Here is a 20,149-nt window from a genome sequence, read left to right on the forward strand (position 1 = left end):
AATCTGGCAACTCTAGGTGACCACACATAAGTGGCAGTGTACAATATTTAAGGCTGTCCAATTAGGTGAAAACAGGCAAGGTAGACTGGTGTGAGCTCCTCTGAAATTCCTCCCTGGGCCTTGGGCATCTTCCACGTCTCTGCTTCCCCAGGAAGCAGTGAAGCCGGCTTGGCTTTAGCCCTGATGGGTTATCAGAGGGGTTGCTGCTGCTCCCCAGGGTGAGGGGCTTTGGCTGAAATGACAGCATGAAGTCCCAGGAGGAAACTTCCGGTAAGAGCCTAAGAAGGAAATGAACCACTCCTCATCTTCCTCAGGAGAAATCACAGATACAGAAGGATCTCTGGAGGATTGAAGACGTCATTGCAGGCCTGAGTGCAAACAAAGAGAACTTCAGAATCCTGGTGGAATCGGTGAAAAATCCGGGTGAGGGGGCCATCTTCCTGGGGGTGGAGGTGTTAGAGGCCTGGGGTGGTGGGATGACCCTTGGGGAGGAGGTGGGGTCATCGCGACGTGAGTCCCTCCTCTTGTCCTCTGAGAAAGACAGTCTTTGTTCCATCGCCTCCTTTGCTTCCATCCCCACCCCTCAGAGAGAAAAACGGTGCCTTTGCTTCCTCACCCACCTGTGCCTTCACTCTCGACGCCTGAGAGCAAGCCGCCCCCGCCGCCCAGCCCTCCCACCAGCCCCACGCGGACCCCTCTGGAGGTTCGTCTCTTCCCCCAGCTGCAAACCTACGTGCCGTACCGACCTCACCCACCCCAGCTGAGGAAGGTGACGTCCCCCCTTCAGTCACCCACCAAGACAAAGCCCAAAGTTGTGAGTCTTTTTTATTTTTATTTTGTATCGACGTGTGGTTGATTTACGATGTTATGTTTATTTCAGGTGTACAAGCGTAGTGATCAGTGACATGCATACATGTATCCATTCTTTTTCAGATTCTTTTCCCCCATACAGGTTTTCAGAGAATTTTGAGTATCAGTAGAGTTCCCTGTGCTATGCAGTAGGTCCTTTTTTTTTTTTTTTTTCTTTTTAGGGCCACACTAGCAGCATATGGCGGTTCCCAGGCTAGGGGTCCAGTCAGAGCTGAAGCTGCCAGCGTCCACCACAGCCACAGCAATGCAGGATCCAAGCTGTGTCTGCAACCTACATCACAGCTCATGGCAATGCTGGATCCTTAACCCACTGAGCAAGGCCAGTGATGGAACCTCATGGATGCTAGTCAGATTTGTTCCCGCTGAGCCATGACGGGAAATCCCCGTCCTTTTTGATTATTTATTTCATATACAGTAAAGTGTGTATGTTAATCCCAAAGTTGTGAGTATTGATGACCGGAAGCCGAGCATTGTCATTCCCTCTCTGGAAGATGATATTGTCCCTCTCTGTCCTCAGGTCCACTTCTCTTGGGAGAGAAGCTTTTAGGGAAGCTTCTGGAGACAGAACCAGCCAGAGTCCTGAGGGGTTCCTGAGCCATGAACAGTTAAGGAGAGGTCGGGGGCCCTGCCATTGTGCTTAGTCTTCCAGAACTGGAAGGGGGCTTAAAGATGTTCTAGTCCAGCCCTCCCACTGTGCCGTTGTAAAAACTGAGGCCAAGCAGGAGGGAGGGACTGCACTGAGTAGAGCAAAATTTGTGATCTGCATCATGCAGCGAGGTGTGTGGCTGCCCATGCGGGGCTCTGTGCAAACTGCAGTTACCAGCCTCGGAGCAGTGAGTTCATCTCAGCAGGGTATCCTTCTCATCACCTGCCCCTGAGCACTGTGCTGGGCTATGAGGATGCATGTGGTCTTCACCCTAAGCTCATGGAGTAGAGACGGGAAGATCAGTGTCCCCATTCCACAGATAAGAGAACTGAGGCCCAGAGATGTTAAAAATTTGAATTAGGTCTCCATAGTAGTTAGTGAATGCAGTCCACATCTCCTGACATTCTCTGTGCCGTCTGGCATCTAACTGGACCTTCCGCCCCAGTCCTCAGGTTAGGTCTGTGGCCCATGCGGTTGCCTAGGCCAGCTCCTTGGCCTGCCTGGCAGAGAGAGGGGCCAAGCCCTTGGCTGAGTCTGGGAGCACAGGAGGCTCTAAAGAAATAGAAGATGTGGCCAGGTACTGTGAGAGCTCGTGTTCCTAGGGCCGGCTAGCCTTGGATGGAAAACACGAGGGGCCAGGTCCAAGTGACAGGGATGCCACAGCAGAAGGGACCTCGGAATGAGGACTTGCTGGCTTTTGCCAACAAAGGCTTAGAGGAGCTTTGCCTAGGCACCGCGTGTGTGTAGGACCTCTGACAAGGTTGATACGAGTGCTGTCTGAAACACAAGTTCTCATACCTTGGTGCTCACTGTCCACCTGCTCCCAGCCATGGTCTAAGGCCCTGAGCTGGAAGACAGGTGCTGGGACCCAAGGTCATTGTGAATTTCTTCATCTCAAGGTCTCTACTCCCAGATCTTAAGAGTCATGGAGAATCGGCCACAAAACAGGAGGAAGAAAATAGCAAAATAAATAATGGGAATGGCTGGCAGACAGTTGCTGTGACATAAGGCAGAATGAGTGCCAGCTGGGTTGAGGAGCAGAGGGAAAAGGCAATAGCCTGGGAGCAGGACTGCCTAGATTCCAGCCCTCGTCTTTCACTGGATCCTCGGGCAAGGTCCATCCCCTCTCTGAGCTCCTCAGCTTCCTCTTGTGTGGAACAAGCAGCTTGAAATAGATCATCGCAGAGCTCGTCTTCACAGCCATGCCCCTGTGGCTCGGAGGCAGGGCTCTTCAACTTGGTTGAACCTCAGGGTCACCAGAGGGTCTTCTTTCCCCAACTTCTAGTTGTATATGTGTTCACCAGTTTTACCTTTTGTTTTTTTGTTGTTGTTGTCGTTTTTTGGTTTTTGTCTTTTCTAGGGCCACACCCGCGGCATGTGGAGCTTCCCAGACTAGGGAGCTAGTCGGAGCTGTAGCCGCTGGCCTACGCCACGGCCACAGCAACGCCGGATCCGAGCTGCCTCTGTGACCTACACCACAGCTCACAGCATCACCGCATCCTTAACTCACTGAGCAAGGCCAGGGATTAAACCCGCAACCTCATGGTTCCAAGTCAGATTCGTTAACCACTGTGCCATGACGGGAACTCCAGTTTTACCATTTTTCATTGTCGGTTGGTTGGTTTGTATTTATGGTTGTGACACAATGATATACATCCTGAGATTGACATGAAACATGAATGTATAATTTAATAAATAATAGGAAAAAGACCACCCATATCATACCAACACACAGACTAAGGAGAGGACTTTGCCAGCAATCAGAATTGCTTGGACCTCTGGGTCCCTTCCCAGTGCAGGCCCTTTTTCTTTCAGCCAGAGTTAACCACTATCTTAACTTTTGAATAATTTCCTTGCTTTTTAATTTTGTTTTGCTATCTGTATTTGCATCCTAAACACTTCAATTTACCCATATATAATACTGTATTTATTCTTTCATAGCTTACATCCTTTCAACATTATGATCATGAGATTCATCCATGTTGTTGCATGTCGCTATAGTTATTTTTATTTAGCCTTTCTTGACTTTAAGGTCATTTACTTTTTTATTAGACAATACTCCGAAAGGGTACAGAATCAAAGGATACAAAAAATATGTAATAAAATGTCTCCTTCTCACCCTCTGTCTCCAGACATTCTTTCCCTTCAATCAAAAGCAATCAGTGGTTTGTGTTTGTCTTTCTGGAGCTTTTTAGAAATTGGTGATTCTGAGATTTTTTTTTCCAGCTTGGAAACTACGGATGCTCAGAGAGCCCATGGGTCTTTTGGGTGGGTGGCTTAAACTTCACACAATAATGTAATATCTTGCTTTAGAAGATTGCTGATAAATCTTTGCAAAACAAGCTTCCAGCACCTTTCCTGAACTCTGAAAAATTCTGAAAAACAAAGCAAAATTACACAAAGAAAGGGGGAGTTTAGGAGGAAGGAGTCTCGATGGTCATTTGTCCTAGGAGTGGGTGTTCAGTCAGGGGCAAGGCTGTCCGTCTGTCGAGAAGCCACAGCCCTTAGAGAGCATTGTGGATGAGAGGCAGGGGTGGGGCCCTGGAAAATAGTTACATTCATCACGGCGCAGGGAGTGGGCAGCGGAGAGGTCAGTGAGTCACCCATCCTGATTGCCTATGCAGTGTCCCAGTCAAGAAGGAGGAAATATTTTGTAATCATGAACATTTCTGATAGAAAGGCCAGGACCTCCTTGCTCAGGTTTCCAGCCTGCTGAAGGATCCAGAGACTGTGCAGGGCCAGTGAGCCCCCTCGTTCTGAGCACGGTGGGGTGGGGTGCTGTCATCAACATAACGGATAAGCACAGATGACCAGCCTGCCTCCCCTGTGGTGCCCTCCGAGCAAGTGAAGTGAGTTCTGGATTGTGTTTAGGTAATACTTGGAAAAATGGCAGACGTGTGAATCAAAGGGAAGACTGGGGTTGGAGCAGAGGCATCCCCTGTGCTCACAGCTCAACCAGGGGAAACGCTGGCACCTTTGGGCTGAAGTGATCCTGGTCTGTTCCATTTGGGCCACCACCGTGATGGTAACACTCAGCATCCTCTCTCCGGGCACTGATTCTGGTTTTGTTTTTTGTTTTTTGTTTTTTTCTGAACAGGAAGACGAGGCACCTCCCAGGCCCCCGCTCCCTGAGCTCTACAGCCCAGAGGACCAGCCCCCGGCCGTGCCACCCCTGCCGAGGGAGGCCACCATCATCCGGCACACTTCAGTGAGGGGCCTCAAGCGGCAGTCAGACGAGAGGAAGCGAGACCGGGAGCAGGGGCAGTGCGTGAACGGGGACTCGAGGGTGAGCAAGGAGGACCCCTGGGCTTGCCCTGCTCTGGCGGGGGGAAAGCGGGGGCCACGTCAGGATGTGGGGCAGGTGTGACGGTCTCTGCCCGCAGGTGGAACTCCGGTCGTATGTCAGTGAGCCTGAGCTGGCCACCTTCAGTGGGGACATGGCCCCTCCCTCGCTGGGACTCGTGGGCCCTGAGAGCAGGTACCAGACGCTGCCAGGCAGAGGTAAGGCAAGAATCTCTGTGGAGTCTCTCTGGGAAGCCCGCCCACTACCACACCACCGCTCCCCAACCCTCATCCGGTCCTTGCCCTCTTCTGCCTACAGTGTGGGGCCTCAGGGTGGGTAGCGGGGGCCTCTGGTCTGTGTGGAGGGCCTGTCCTTCCTTCCTCTGTCTCATCTCCTGATTCTCTTCCTCTTTTATTACATCGGCCCTTGGGAGCAATGATCATAGCAATTACTATAAAGCCTAGCTCTGTTTTTAAGCATTTTCTCTTCACTTAGTTAAGAGTCATAATAATCCTGTGAAGGAAGTACTATTATTATCCTCATTTTAGAGATAAGAAAACTAAGGCCCAGAGAAATTAAATAACTTGCCAATTCATCAGTGAGTGATGGAGCCAGAATACAATCCCAGTGTCCTGGCTACAGAGCCACTGCTGCTGCAGGCTGGGCTATGGGGTGACTGCCCACCTCAGGGCTTCCAGAGGGTTTTCTCCTCTTCTGTGTCACTCAATGAGTCCTTTTCTCTCTTTTTTTTTTTTTTTTTTTTTTTTTTTTTTTTTTTTTTTGTCTTTTTGTCTTTTCTAGGGCCACTCCTGCGGCATATGGAGGTTCCCAGGCTAGGGGTCGAATCAGAGCTGTAGCCACCGGCCTACACCAGAGCCACAGCAACTCGGGATCCAAGCCATGTCTGCGACCTACACCACAGCTCGTGGCAACACTGGATCCTTAACCCACTGAGCAAGGCCAGGGATCGAACCCAAAACCTCATGGTGCCTAGTCAGATTCATTAACCATTGAGCCATGAAGGGAACTCCAATGAGTCCTTTCTTTAAACAAATACACCTTTCTCCTTAATTAGGCCTCCTTTTCACTCTCCTCCCCCTATCCCTTTGAGATGGGGGTGGGAATAGACTTAGGCCCTTAGGCTCACCCATGCCCCATTTTCCCCACAGCCAGACCCTCTTCCCCAGAAGTCCTTATAAAGGGAGGCCCTTGGAAGCCCTGAGCAGGCTGACTGCACGCCCTCACTTGGTCCTCCTGTCTGCTCCCCAAGGTGGGAGGTCAGGTACCTTCCACCCATTGACCAGGTATAGAAACAGGAGGCCACCCAGCCATGGTTCGGGCACCTGTGGGGTTATGTGACTCCCAGCCTACCATGTTATCTAGGCTTGCTGTGGCCTGAGCTGGTCCCTGGAGGGGGCTGGCTTTTGCTGAGTTGGGCCACAGCAACCCTTGGTACTCTACCTGGGGACCCTGTTCCCATCATTCATTACAGCCTAGAGGCATTTATCAATGACAGCCTCAATGGCATTTGGGGCAGGACAGTTTTTTGTTGCTCAGGATTCACTGGGTATTGCAGGACATTTATTGTTCTTTTTCCCATGTGCTAAATGCTAGTGGTGTCCTGTCAGTGTGATGCCCATTTCTAGATGTCAGGGACCAGCCTTGATAAGAATGCTACTAGTGGACAAAGTGCGGGCTGTGGCTCCCTGTGACTTTGGACAAGTTACTTAACCTCTCTGAGCCTTAGACTGTGTACCTCTGCAGTGGTTAGGTAGGGCTACTGTGTAGGGCCAGGGACAAAATCTGTATGAAACACCTGACACAGTGCTTGCCTGTTATATAGTAAATATTCAATAAATGCTCGGTGCTTCCTTCTTTCCCTTCTTCATTTATTCTGTCAGTTGGTCAACCAAGCATTATTGAATTTGCAGTCTAGTTAGACAGGCATGTTGACCCTGTGGTCAGGGTGGTAACCAGTGACTATACTGAAGGATATAGGGAATAACTGATTCTGCCTGGGGCATTTGAAAAGGCTTCTCACAGGCAGGGCATCCCAGTTGGGTCATGCAGTATGCATAGGAGCTCATCAGGAAGAAGGGATGCAGGGCATTCCTCGCTCTCCGTCCTTTGCTCCTGCCAAGCAGCCCAGGACTTCTGCATGTGTCCTGGGAAGACTAAGGTAGTTCCTAGATCTTTAGGGACACTGTCCCCCTTTGAGGACAGAGGGTGCCCGTGGGCTGGCCCCTCATTTGCTCCCTGGGACCTTGCTCTTCCAAGTCCTGGGGAGGAAGAAGGGTGGGTTGTTGGCTGGGTCCTCGTGATCTGCTCACAGGATCAGGAGGTGATTAGGGAGGGGCCGGTGGCCTGTCCTGCTCACCACAAATCCACTTGCATTTCTGTTTCCTCACTAAGGGCTCTCGGGGTCCACGTCAAGGCTCCAGCAGTCATCCACCATTGCTCCCTACGTCACCCTCCGGAGGGGTCTGGATGCCGAAAGCAGCAAGGTGACCTACGCTGTGAGTGGCCTTGAGAAGTTCTCAAGGGGCTCACTGTTCCCTCACGCACAGAGGGAAGGGCTCCGAGGTGGACGGTGACTGATGATCTTGTGAGGTGACCTCAGCCCCTCCTCATCTCAGGGGCCCTGTCATCTGCCCACCAAGAAGGGTGTCAGACTGCCCTCTCCATTTCCCAAGAGCCCCCCACCTTTCTCCCCAGTCTCATTCGTGCAGCGCTCAGAGCCCCTGAGGGCCTGTGGTGTCCTGCCCACAAGTGTGCTTGGAGGAAGTGGTTCTCAGTGGCCAAGAGGAGCCCAGCTGGATTGTTGTGTGTGTGTATGTGTGTGTGTGGAGGAAAGAGAGGCGTGGGAATGAAGCCAGCAGGGCAGCTGCCCTGTGTGTTCCCAGCCCAGCTGCCTTGTCTGTCTCCTGCCCTCCTGCCCCTCAGAGACCCAAGAGTGCCTTGGAGCGCCTGTACTCAGGGGACCACCAGCGGGGCAAGATGAGCGCAGAGGAGCAGCTGGAGCGCATGAAGCGGCACCAGAAGGCGCTGGTCCGGGAGCGCAAGAGGACACTGAGCCAAGGAGAGAGGACGGGTCTGCCCTCGTCCCGCTACCTCAGCCAACCACTCCCCGGAGATCTCGGCTCAGTATGTTAGGAGGGTCCAGCAGGCGGGGCAGGGACAGGGAGCACAGCTTCCCCGAGTCCCCCAGACACAAGCACAGCACACCCCCCGAGAGCGTGGGTCATCGACCTGGATGGTGCAGAGAATCCCCCACGGGCTGTGTGTTCACAGCTCAAGACGCCTGTGTGACTTGGTCAGAGGGTGCCCTGGAACTAGAGCAGGAGTGAGGATGTCACGGCAGGAGCCCAGGAGCCAGAGAAAACGTCCAAAGTCAGTTCTCCAGTCGAGCTTGAGGGAGGCCTTTGTAGGCACTTGGAGTCTCGCAGCTGAACCAAGGACTTGGAAAGTACAGGGTCCGAAAAGTGGAGGAGGAAGACGGTGCTATGATTTGAGGAGGAGGAGTGTAAGCCAACCAACCTCCCAAACTTCTAAGCAGGTGCCCTTTGGGGCAGCTGAGCACAGGGTCATGCCCCACACCTCTGAGGGCTGGGGGTCTCCCACAACTGCGGTGCTGGCAGGCTTCCCAGCACCCTAGGAGAGCCGGGGCATATGCTGCCCCCTAGTGGTGCTTCTAGGCACTGCACCCTCCCTACAGTCGCCTTAGGTCCCTTTTGGAAACATTCCATTTGACTTTTCCTTGTTTGAAATCAAGGGTTTCCCTAGACTTCCAGCCTGGCTGTTCTTTCCCTAATTCATTGCACAAGCTCTTTTGCTTTTAGAATTACCGCTCATTGCCTCTCTAATCCTGCCTGATTGTGTTTACAGAAGCTTCTAATTTGCATCAACCGTTCTCTAACTGGCCTGTGCTCTTGTTACCAGGCTTATAATAGCAGCTCTTTTCTCCATGGCCTAGCGAGCACTCCCATGTGTGACTCACCTTTCTGCTGCCCCCTTTGCGCAGGCTTACTGACTCATAATTCACTTATCTCAAAAGCTGCCTCACAAGGCTGAGCCAGCCCCCACTGCCTGAGGGCCATGGTCATTGGCAGAGGTCTGGGCACAATGAGTTTTATCAAAGGCCACACCTTACACCTAGACAGTAGACATGAACTTCAGAGACTGCATGTATGAATCAGTTCTGCCAAGTCTGAGGTGGTTTGGTTTTAATTCCTCCAGCCCCATCGGCACAATTTCTTATGGAAAACTTTTTGTGTTTCTAGTATTTAATAACCTGAATGGATAACGAGATACATAATGTTCTGTATTCAGAGGGCCTCTCTGCAGCTGTTGCTCAGACACCAAAGGGGTAAGACCCAGGACACTCATATCCTGAAAAGTTGCAAAGCCAGTAACTTTTAAACTTTATAAGTAAATGTCCTATGGGATAACACTGACTTTTTACGACCTGATGTGTCAAATGTAGAAACAGTCGTAACTTGAATACCTTGTAATTTCTCTCTTTAAAAAAAGGCTTGTGTAAGTCTCTGCCTCAGCGCCAATAAACGTGTTGCTTAATGATGAAGGATTGGCGTGGTTCTTCCCCAGGATACCTGGTAGAGTCCAGTGAGCATTTTCTGTTTGTGGAAACAATCAGGCTGGGTTTATGTGAGGACTTGACTCCATTTGGGGCACTGGTGAGCGTGTGAAAAAAAATGTGTGTTTTCTTTGTGAATCATTAAATTAATTTTTCATCTCTGAATCTTCATCCGCCTAATCCTTTCATCCTATAATTGAAAATGATCACCTAAGAGCGATTACACTGATTTCGAGTCGGTATTGAGAGCTTGTGCATGAATGGGTGAAATGTGCTGATGTGGCTCTGGGTTTAGGGCTTGGGAGGCCAGGGGTTTGAGAGGGCCTTAAAGGCAGTTGGGACCGCTTGGGGCTCTGTGGAGTGGATGGACTAGGAGGGAGGAGGTAACCTGGGATGGAGAAGCATCTGCGTGGCTTCTGCTCAAGAGAAGAGAGGCTTTGAGGCCATTCCCTTTCCTCAACAACCTGCTCAGCATCGAGGCCTGCGGAGACTTGGGCCACAGGTGGTTTGGAGGGAAGGCCACGGCGGGCCTGAACCGTTGTGCGGGGATCTTAGGGCAGTGGGTTAGAGTTTCCCTCTATGAGTCTGCTTGTTACAGGGTTGGTACTGAGGAACCTTGGAAATGTTGCATTTGATTGAGCAATTTTCACTTCCAGTGGTTAAAACATCCCCTCCCCCGATAGATGAGCAGTTTATCTGTCTCACTGGCCCCAAGCTGCTCCTACGCGTACCTCCCAGCCCCACTGGGGGTGCAGTATTCCCCACTCCTGCCTGTGCCCTGTTGGGAATACCCACTAGAGAGGCCCTTGGCTGTTCTCCTTGCTACCAGGCCTCAAAGGGCTTTTTTTTCCCATGAGTTCTGAACTGCAACATGCACCTCCTGCACCAGAAAGCTTTCTGTGAGTTGTCAGGAGGCAGAAACAGCGCATCCTTTCTCTGGGGCTCTGTCCCAGATTCTGTTTTGGGGTCACCTTCTTGGACCTGGAAGCCTCCTGAATCCCTGGGGGGCCTTGTGGGTCTAAAGTTGTGGATCTTAGACCTGTGCCCCATTTGAACAGGGTGCGTGTTGGAACACTCTGGGGCCCAGATCAGAAAGAAATCAGCAGTCTAGAGGCAGCATCAAAGGGCCAGAGGCCTTGTTCTCTGGTTCACAGACTTTAGCACATAGCAGAGACCATCAATGTCACAAAACTACTGCCTTGTTTGACAGATGAGGCTGAGGTCCATGGTCACACAGCTTCTCCCTAACAAATCACAAGCCCATCTTCCCAAGGACCCCCCTTGCCTGTAGGAGCCACCCAAAAGGGACAGGAAATGACTACATTTCACCCTCTCGTTCTGTTGCCAGTGGAAGCGTGAGCAGGACTTTGACCTGCAGCTGCTGGAACGGGCCGTACAAGGGGACAGAAAGGACAAGGAGGAGAATGGCTGGCTGAAGGTGCAGGCCATGCCTGTCACTGAGTTGGACCTGGAACCACAAGACTATGACGTGGACATCAGCAGAGAGGTGAGGGCAGGGGCTTCCTTCATGCCCCGTGCCGAGGCACGGCCTTCAGACTCCAGCCTGACTGACCCTCCCAGGGGCTGTTGTCCTGAATGGAGACAAGCTCAGCTTGAGTGTGGCCCAGGATGATGGTCAAATAGCATTAAGAGGAGCCCAGGCATTTTGATGCAGATTGGGATCTGTCTGTCTCTGTAATTTGGCGCAAGTCATTGAACTTCGCTGTGCCTCGGTTTCCTCAGCAGTAAAGTGGGCTGCGGTGAGGGTGTAAGTGACTCAGCATGTTATTGCCCAAACGATTAACAACGATTAGAAAGCTATGAGCCCAGGGCCTGGCACAGAGTCGGTATGTGACAAGGTGGTTACTGTTGGGGTATGTTCCCGTGGAAAACCACGGGTTTGGTCTTGCATCTGGCCGGTTAGGCCAGTCGAGGCCATCAGACTTGGGGGGAAAGTGGGGGCAGATTGGGAAATCACAGGTGAAATTTCAGCCCTGGTGGAGCCAGGGGAGAGCTGCCTGGTTCTGGTCGAATTCTTTTTGCGCCCTCTGGTGGCTCAAATGCATCATGACTGGACAGACCCCAGAAAGCAAGTAACCCCAGGTCAGGAACGTCTCTTACCTGAGGGAAGAGAAGGGGAGTTGGAGGGTGACAGGCTCAGGGTCTTTAAGACATAGGGTGGTCTCCTGTGGCCTGTCCTGCTCCATTTGTACGCTCTTGAGAGCAGCATCTGTGGCTGTTGGGTTCACCTTGTGCATCCAGCACCAGGCCTGGCACATAGAAGAGGCTCTGGAAATAGCTGCTGAATGACGACTCTTGTTGGATGGAGTGCACAGTGCCAGTACGCCAAACATCTGTGTGAGTCCTGGGGCTCCAGGGGGTTAATGAGGCCAGTCCCCTGCCTTCAGGCCTTTCCTTAGGCACCCCTGAAACAGCCAAAGGTCCCTGCTTTCTCAGATTCACTGTAGAAGCTTCTACAAACTGCCCTGGCAGTGAAAGGGTTTTCTGTGGTGTCCTAGTTGGCCTGCCAGCCAGGAGAAAAAGTCTTTTCTTATCTCTAACCTAAATCCCTCCTGCCACAATGTAATCGGCTTCCTTCTTCTGGATCTGCCCTCATTGGAAATAACAGAGAAGGGCTTATTTCTTGCCATCTTTGACCAGAGGAAAAGGTCTGCACGGATTTAAATTCAGGTGCAGATTTGCCCTGGGATTGGATTTAGCTTGTTTTTCGACGCTTCAGCCAACCCCATTTTAATGTGCCCTTGTAGTTCACGGAGGAAGAAATTCCCTGAGGTGCATAAAAAAGAATTGCCTTTGGCATTCTTGGCCCAAGCGAGGTTTTACCAAGCCAGAATTTCCACTGGGTTCGTGTGAGAAACTGGTGGGGAAGAGCTGGGGTCATTTTTCCTCTTGAAAGGGGTAGATAATACGGCATGGTTGCCTCCTGTTTGGATCAGAGGAGCTTCGGTAGGGATGGAAAGCACTGTCACTTTCTTTCATCCCTCCACCCAGCCACCCACCCATCCAAGGAGTGTTTGCTGAGGGGCTACTGAGTGCCAGGTCTCTGTCCTGGACAGAGGAGAGACAGACAGAAAAACAGGAGGGTGTAGCAGGGGTGGTGGGAGTGGGAGGGTCCGGGAAGGTTTCTGAAGGGGAGGTTGGGAGGATGAGACAGTCCTTGGAGCCCAAGGAGGAGAAGCCAGGCAGGGGCTGACGTGAGTCAGTGTGGCTGGAGAGGCTGGCAGGGTCAGATCACATCAAAGGTGGTATTAAGGGTGATCATTTTTATCCCCCGGCCTAGTTTTTTGCCTCCTCCTTCCCTTCCCTTGTCCTGTAGGAGGTCACCTCGTATGGTGGAAAGAACAGGGCCTTTGAGGCAGACCCAGGTTCGGATCCCGACTCACGGTGGACTGCCTTTGTGATCTTAGCAAATTACTTCAGCCTGTGGCTTCCATGGGCCCCCTCAGGATGGGGAACAGGGTTGGGGAGGAGGTCTCCGACCCACACCTCTGTGCCTCCCTCTCACCGCCTCCTGGGTCCTTTCCTCAGCTCTCCAAACCCGAGAAGGTCTCCATCCCCGAGCGTTATGTGGAGCTGGATCCCGAAGAGCCGCCCAGCCTGGAGGAGCTGCAGGCTCGGTACCGCAAAGCCGAGAAGATCCGTAACATCCTGGCCCGGTCCAGGTCAGCTCTCGCGCTGTTCACGTCCTGACAACCTGCTAGGCTACCTCGGGGTCTCAACTGAATGGCCCTGGGCCGGGCTGGCTGGGGTGGGTGCTTTGCCAGGCAGGCAGCTCTCAGCACGTCACCAGCAGATCAGCAAGGAAGCGTACCCAGGTCATTTGGGAGGCCCTAAAACACTCGGAGGGCCATCCTGGACCCTCGCCCCCAACGCTGTGTCTCATGGCCCTGGCAAGTGTGGGGGTAAAGTGGGCACAGCTGGAGAGTGGCTTCAGGGATGGCATCCTAGTCTTAGGACCCCTTTTCCCTCACACCGACTCCTAGACCAGAGCCAGGGGCCCAGCCTTGTCCTGAGGTCCCAGAGGCCAGGATGGGACCCCAGGAAGTGGCTTTCCTGTCCCATCAGCCTGTGTAGCCTCAGAAACATAAATTGGTATTTGTGGGCCTCCCTTCAGAGTTGGGTTAGCCTTTTCACATCTGGATTTAATAGGAGCTCAACTCCTATTTTTTCTTTTTCTTTTTCTTTTTTCTTTTTTTTTTTTTTTGCTTTTTTTGTCTTTTCTAGGGCCGCCTCCCGTGACATATGGAGGTTCCCAGGCTAGGGGTCTAATCGGAGCTGTAGCTGCTGGCCTACACCAGAGCCACAGCAACACGGGATCCTTAACCCACTGAGCAAGGCCAGGGATCGAACCGCAACCTCATGGTTCCTAGTCGGATTTGTTAACCACTGCACCACAGTGGGAACTCCTTTTTTTTGCTTTTTAGGGCCATACTGGTGGCATATGGAAGTTCTCAGGCTAGGGGTCGAACCAGAGCTACAGCTGCCAGCTTACACCACAGCCACAGCAATGCAGGATCTGAGCCGGATCCTTAACCCACAGAGTGGGGCCAAGGATCAAACCCACATCTTCATGGGTTCGTCACCGCTGAGCCACCACAGAAACTCTTGAAGCTCAACTCTTTATCTTGTGGTCTGTGATTCCCCAAAGGAGGACCACAACTGTGACTGTGTGTTTGGGGAGAAGCATGTGCGCCTTGGTCAGGAAAGGAGGTGCACCGTTTTTATCTGAGGCCCCCAAAGGGTGAGCTCCTCTGGCCCTCCTCTCATGAGGCAGGTGCCAGCGGTGGCGAGGCTCCCAGCCTGCTTTCTGGCCCTCCTTCCCGCAGCATGTGCAACCTGCAGCCCACATCTAGCCAGGACCGGGACAGCGTGGCCGATCTGGACTCGCAGCTGCAGGAGCAGGAGCGCATCATCAACATCTCCTACGCCCTGGCCTCGGAGGCCTCCCAGCGCAGCAAGCAGGTGGCAGGTGAGGTCCTGGTGGGGAGGGGCAGCCTCCGAGGCCGGCCCCATCCCTGCTCCTTGGGCTTAGGGCCCAGCATGGCCTGTCAGGGAGTCAGGGGAAAAGCGAGTGTCAAGCTTGGTTGTTGAGGGACAGTGGTGTATCCCTCTGTCCTCCGAGCTCCTCAGGGCTTGCACAGGGGATGGGCGAGGCGGCGGGAGCTGGAGGGGTGTCAGAGGAGAGGTCCCAGAGGGGTGACTCATTCTAAAATCTGAGAGCGGTGCTGCTCTTCAGTTTCCTGTGAGATTGCTAGGTGGGAACAAGTTTTTCAGGCTTCTGAACAAAAGGGCCAAGGCTAAGATGTCTGGCCTCATGAAGAAGGGGGGCAGGAAAGGCTCTGGTGCTTGGATTTCTTGTGCGGGCAAGGCAGAAGGGGGTCCCTCTAACCCTCCCTGGGGCTCCTACTTTGATCCCCAAATCAGAGCCACTGTTCACCATATCAGAGTGGCCTGTGTCAGAAAGCAGGACGGGGGAAGAGGGACTTTGCTGCCCAGTGGGGGAAAAATAGCACCATGGGGTGTGAGGGGGTGTGTATATGCGTGTGTAAAAAGGTGTTCTCTCTCAGCCAGGAGACTCCTGGCTCCTCTCTCTGCCCACACGTGCCTCCCCGTATGAGCCTTCACAGTTCCTCCCCAGATGCAGGGGCCACTGCATGTCCAGGTGGTGTCCTTGGCCTTGGCCAGGTGTGAGGAGGATGGTCATAGAGCCTGAGTGGTGTCACGGTCCCCACCTGTCCTCCCACCCTGACCAAAGGGTCCACAAGTGGCCAAGGGGGGGGGCCCTGCTGGGTCCCAATTGCCCAGCCCTGGGGAGCATAGCCTTAACATCACCTCGAGAAACTACAGGCGTGACGGAGGACAAGGGGAAGCCTGTTCTGTCCCCCAGCTCTGATCCCGGACAGAGTCCCTGAAATCCCTGCTGTCCTGACTCCCCTGAGGATATGTGGGTGGGCTGAGAGGGGGCCATTGTTGGGGAGACAGCAGATGCTCCTCCAGACCTGCCCTCCTAATAAACCTGGGGGCTCCCTGTGGCCCATCGTGGCGATTTTGAATTCCTCCCATGTCAAGGGTTCCAGCCGGGGCACTGTCCCCTCCATAAAGTGCCCTCCTCTCTGGCTGTGCTTTCTCTCCCTGTGGGCCTCCTGTCCTCGGCTTCCTCAGCACCAGCAGGCGAGCGTGCCCCACACATAACACCCTGACGCCCCACGGTCACGCCCCCACTGAGTCGCCACCTTTGCCTTTCCTCCCTCTTGCTCCCCGCTCCACCTCAGACATTGCCAGGCCCCCACCAGGCCCCACGGACATGCCCCTAAGCCCAGGCCTTTAGTGCTGGGCCGGGGGGCCCACGGCACCGGCCCTGCCGAGTGGGGCGTCTGGTGCTGTGGGAGCAGACGAGGAGCCTGACGCACCACTTGATCCCTGTGTGCCCATCTAGCCCAGCAGCTGGCCCTCCTCCCGCCTAAAGGCCCCCTGTCCTCCAGGACGGTGCCACCTTACCCCCCCTTAAGCAACGGACTTCACTACACCTTTGTCTAACACCTGCCAAGTAAGAGCCCCCCGGCGTGGCACCCCACCTAGTGCTGAGCATGCCCCCTACCCCGCTGAGATGACTGCAGTGCCCCTGCTGACGCTTCCTTCCGTGGGCAAAGCGGCTGCTGGGGAGACCACCCCGGACTAGGAGGCAGGCGGGGGGCTGGTGGTTTTTAGGAACTCAGTGCTCAGTGGCCCCCATAAGTAGAGGCTGAGTGATCCAAGCCAAGACCATGTGATCTCAGGAGCCTGAGCTGTGTTGGCTTCCTGCAGGCGGCCCAGTGGCCCCCAGGGACCAGTGCAGGCCGGCTGCCAACTTGGAAGGGAGGACAGCGGTCGGAAAGGAGGAGTTAGGTGTCAGCCTTGGCCTCTCGCTCTCGAGGCTTTGGCCGGAGAGATTGAAGAACCGGAAGCCGGGGAAAACCAGTTTTGCAGATGAGGACACGAACCCAATGAGGTCACACGGAATTGGTGTCAGAACAAGGACGAGGACTGCCCTTTTGGTTGCTTGAGCATCTCGGGAGGGAGAGGAAGGCAAGCTTGGGGGAGGGGCCAGTGGCCTTCAGCCGTGCAGAATGTTCCAGCAGCACCCCTCTGCGTTCTCCTCCCGTGAGCGTTTAGCGATGAGAGGAGGCGGCCTGGGAACAGGGACGGAGCTCCAGACCAGGAGCCGGGCAGGCCAGCGTCTCGTCTAGGCTTGTTGTCCTGAGTTCTCAGCTGTTCCTTCTCGAAGCTCCAGTCCCTGGACAGGGATGGTGGATCGAGTCTCAGCCCTGACATCACATGGTGTCCAACTGTGAGTAGGGTGTCCCCGCTTGTCCTCTTTCTGTAGCTACGGTTGATGTTGCTGAGCGCCCACTCGGTGCCAGGAGCGTCTCCTTTGACAACCACCCCAGAGAGGTATTCACCCCCTTTTATGGCTGAGGGGAGCAGCTCAGAGACCGTGAGGGACTCGCCCAAGGAGTCGCAGCGGCGAGTGTCAGAGCCAGGCGGGGAACCCCTTCTGTGCCAGTTCAGAGCCTTTGTTCTCCATTGCCAACCGTGAGCCCAGGTGGGCCAGCCCGGGGAAGCTCGAGATATTAAGAGAGGGAGTGAAGCGAGGGACGGGGTATGTGGTGGGGGTGGGTGCGTGACCTTTTGGCAGCGCCCCCCAACCACCCCCGGGGCCTGAGGAGGGCAGGAGGAGATTGGCCTGCTGGGCCAGGCTCCTGCGAGGTGTGCAGTAGGGACCCCTTGACTGAAGAGCCTGGGAAAATGCTGCAGCCAGGCCTTTTGTAAAGGCCGCAGAGTCCTCGGGGCTGTGGGAGGGTGTGTGGCTTTCCCCTAGAGATCTGAGTGTGGTGACCCCATCCCAAGCCACAGAGAGGCGGCGGGGTGGTGGCTCTGTTCCTCCTGGCTTTTGGTGCCCCGTGGCGGTGAGGTGGCCTCTGATGTTCTTTCCGGAGCACGTCCATATTTCCTTTCAGCCTTCCAGCATCCTCATTAGGAGACTGGTGTGCTCCCCCTGTTTTTAGGTTAAAAAAAAAAAGAGGCCCACAGAGACCGAGAGAGTTCCTCACAGTCACTCAGCAAATGCAGGGCAGGGCCAGACCTGGACTCCGGATTCCTCTTTGCTCAGGCCTTTTTGCCCTGTTCGAGCAGGGACCCAACCCAGGAGCTAACATGTGTCTGGGAAATGTCCTAGAAACGGGGGTGGAGGAAAGGTGGGGTGCCACAAGTCCTAGAAGCCGGGGGTCCCCCAGCAGCGGCCGCATTGCCCCAGCCCATGCTCTGCTGCTCTCTCTCCTGCCAGCCTGCCTCTGCCTGTCATGTGTGCGCCCAGACATGCCCACCGCCTGCTTCCCAGATGTGGGCTGGGGGTCCTGCCAGCCCCTCATTGTCTCTGTGCTTTTTTGCCAGCCCAGGCAGTGACTGACCCGTGATCCAACGTGCAGAGAAGTCCAGAGCCAGGGACCATCCGAACAGTGTCCTCCGAGAAGACTGATCCTTCCTCCCTCAAGGAAACCCCTTCCCGCCAAGCAGGGGTTCAGGCTGGAAGACGGAGCAGCCCCCGGACTGTGGAGCGTTCTCTGCAGGGCTTGGTCCCAACACCCCCGCTTGGTTTAGTTCAGACTCCTTTTCACATGTGACAAAGGCACTTTTGATACACACTGTAAAGTACTGACACTGTCTTTTAGAATCAGGACCTATTTTATAATGTTCACCTCAAGGGCTGAGTGGCTGAGAAGGTGAGGCTGCAAGATTTGGGAGCTGCACCTACGGATTCAGGTACCGTGTGGGTGGCAGGTGTGGGTGGAGGCAGAGGCAGAGTGAGCAGAGGCCAGTCCAAGCTCTGATGAACCCAAGTGAGGCTGGATTGGCGCTGCGCTTCCAGTGGATTCCAGTGTTAGGCTCATTGGCGTGCTGTCCGGGGCAGAGATCAGCCGTCCCTGACCTGGCTTGATGACCCGCTTCGAGATGGCACGTGGAGCCCAAGCCTGCGCCTCGGCCTTAGGTTTGGTTTAGCGTCAATGGCGTGTCCAGGAGTTTTGGTTCCCAACCCACTCACGAAGGTCTCTTAGCAAAGGGCTCTTCACCAAAATGCAAACAAAAACCCAATTCACTTTCATTAAAAACAAAAAACACTTTGAAGTGCAGAAAAGGCGAGATGCATCTTTGATTGTATCATAAGCAATAAATGTCACACTAGGTGGTATCCGTCTGCAACCCCCTGTGACCACACTAGGCTGTGATAGGAATCCCAGGATTTTTGTGGCCTGCCCCCGAGGACACAGGTCAGCTACCCTGGGACGTGAGTGGGTGGCAGGGGGCAGGCAGCACGGTCCCCCACCATCCCTGATGGCCAGCAGGGCTGATGGCAGGACTGTGACTTGACTTCCAGCCTAATAAGGGGAGGGGGCTGCCAAGCCAGGCACAATGTTTGTGGCCCTTTATATAATCATGAGCTCATGATGTTCTGCATCTAGAAAATGAGGTGGAAAACAAAACAAAACAAAACTCCATTGCGTGGAGCCACACTTTAAATGAAAATTTGTCTTTGACTATGGTCAGAAAAATAATCTTGAATATATTTAGAAGTTGCTGTCTATTTTTAACTAACTCCATATGCTGCCAGTATCAACTTCATGACATTTGCCAAAATAAGATTTTATTTTTGCCTTTATAAGATTTTGTTGGAAAAATGAAATGAATATTTTGCAAGAAAAAGTTAATTTAAATAAAAGTGTAACGGTTTGCAAAAAAAAAAAAATGTGATGTACAGATTAAAATAATAACCTGATATGCCTCCTGCTTTTTTGCTGGCTATGTTCTCCTGAGTGGCCTGTGTTAGTGTGTTTTTTGTTGTGTGTGTGTGTGTGTGTGTGTTTTTTTCCCCATTTCTTTGGAAAATCCCGTTTTCAGCTCTGGATCCTGCTGTGTTCCCCGATGAAGTTTCTCCTGATGACAGGTCCTTGACACTTGATTGACTTTGGAGGCATGGGGGAGGAAGGCCTGTACTTTGGGGTCCTTGGCTGGGCTTCAGCGGCCGCTCGGGATGGCTCCCCACCCCACCCCACGCTACGCTGTCGAGGGGCTGCTGGGCTGCTGCCTCCCATATGGGGTTGGTTTGGCAGGCGGACTGCAGTCCAGGACAGCAGGAGGGACTCCTCAGGCCCTCTTCCAGTCCGCGTGCGGTGTCCAATGAGGCGGGTTAGTGACGGACCATTGCAAACTGGATTCGTATTTAATTGGCTTTGACTTGCAAGGTATGCTCACAACAGAAGGCGAGCGGTTCAGTATCGAGGAATGTGCATTTCCAAGTTTGTTGTTAGTGGCAGTTTTCCTCTGTTGCCAAGAAGAGCACTGGAGGTTTAGGGTGACTTTCCAACTATTTAAACTGAAGAAAACAGATTCCAAGGCATTCTGAAGAGGGGACACTGCTGCTTTCCTAGCTACTGACCTCTTTTTTGAATTTTAACATGGAGCATACTCTCTGGCTTTCAGCGTTCCTTGGAGATATCTCCCTGAGAGATGGAAGGGAGGCGGGGTGGGGTTTCGGGGGGGAAGGATTTGTCCATAACTGAGTGCAGGTGAGAAGAAAGGCACAGGAGGCAAATCCCCCCACCTGGGGTGGCCGCCTGCAGACATTCTCTCAGCAAAGCATGTCAGTGGTTCTCTTGCTACTGGGTCACAGTTTCTGCTTCACACACGCCCTCCTGTGTAG

General features: G+C 53.5%; 1 protein-coding gene across 25 annotated transcripts in view; it reads left to right on the top strand.

Annotated features, from left to right (window-relative positions):
- The window catches only part of PLEKHA7 (pleckstrin homology domain containing A7), a 229,981-nt gene extending 210,777 nt beyond the window's left edge, over window positions 1-19,204 (top strand). For 10 of the 25 annotated variants that reach the window (XR_002341555.1, XR_002341557.1, XR_002341556.1 and 7 more), the window contains 10 exons: window positions 315-423; window positions 588-814; window positions 4,614-4,802; window positions 4,900-5,017; window positions 7,212-7,315; window positions 7,743-7,943; window positions 10,742-10,900; window positions 12,943-13,076; window positions 14,241-15,961; window positions 17,845-19,204. Coding sequence is in view for 15 of the 25 variants with exons in the window: in XM_021083278.1 (XP_020938937.1) it covers window positions 315-423; window positions 588-814; window positions 4,614-4,802; window positions 4,900-5,017; window positions 7,212-7,315; window positions 7,743-7,943; window positions 10,742-10,900; window positions 12,943-13,076; window positions 14,241-14,383; window positions 15,851-15,951 (1,485 nt within the window). In the remaining 10 variants the exon portion in view is untranslated. Of the gene's footprint in view, window positions 1-314; window positions 424-587; window positions 815-4,613; window positions 4,803-4,899; window positions 5,018-7,211; window positions 7,316-7,742; window positions 9,385-10,741; window positions 10,901-12,942; window positions 13,077-14,240; window positions 15,962-17,844 lie in introns of those variants that run through there. The other 15 variants (XM_021083286.1, XM_021083280.1, XM_021083289.1 and 12 more) reach the window with 7 other exon arrangements.

The sequence above is a fragment of the Sus scrofa genome, chromosome 2 (assembly GCF_000003025.6).
Source record: "Sus scrofa isolate TJ Tabasco breed Duroc chromosome 2, Sscrofa11.1, whole genome shotgun sequence".
In the NCBI taxonomy this organism is placed as follows: Eukaryota; Metazoa; Chordata; class Mammalia; order Artiodactyla; family Suidae; genus Sus; species Sus scrofa.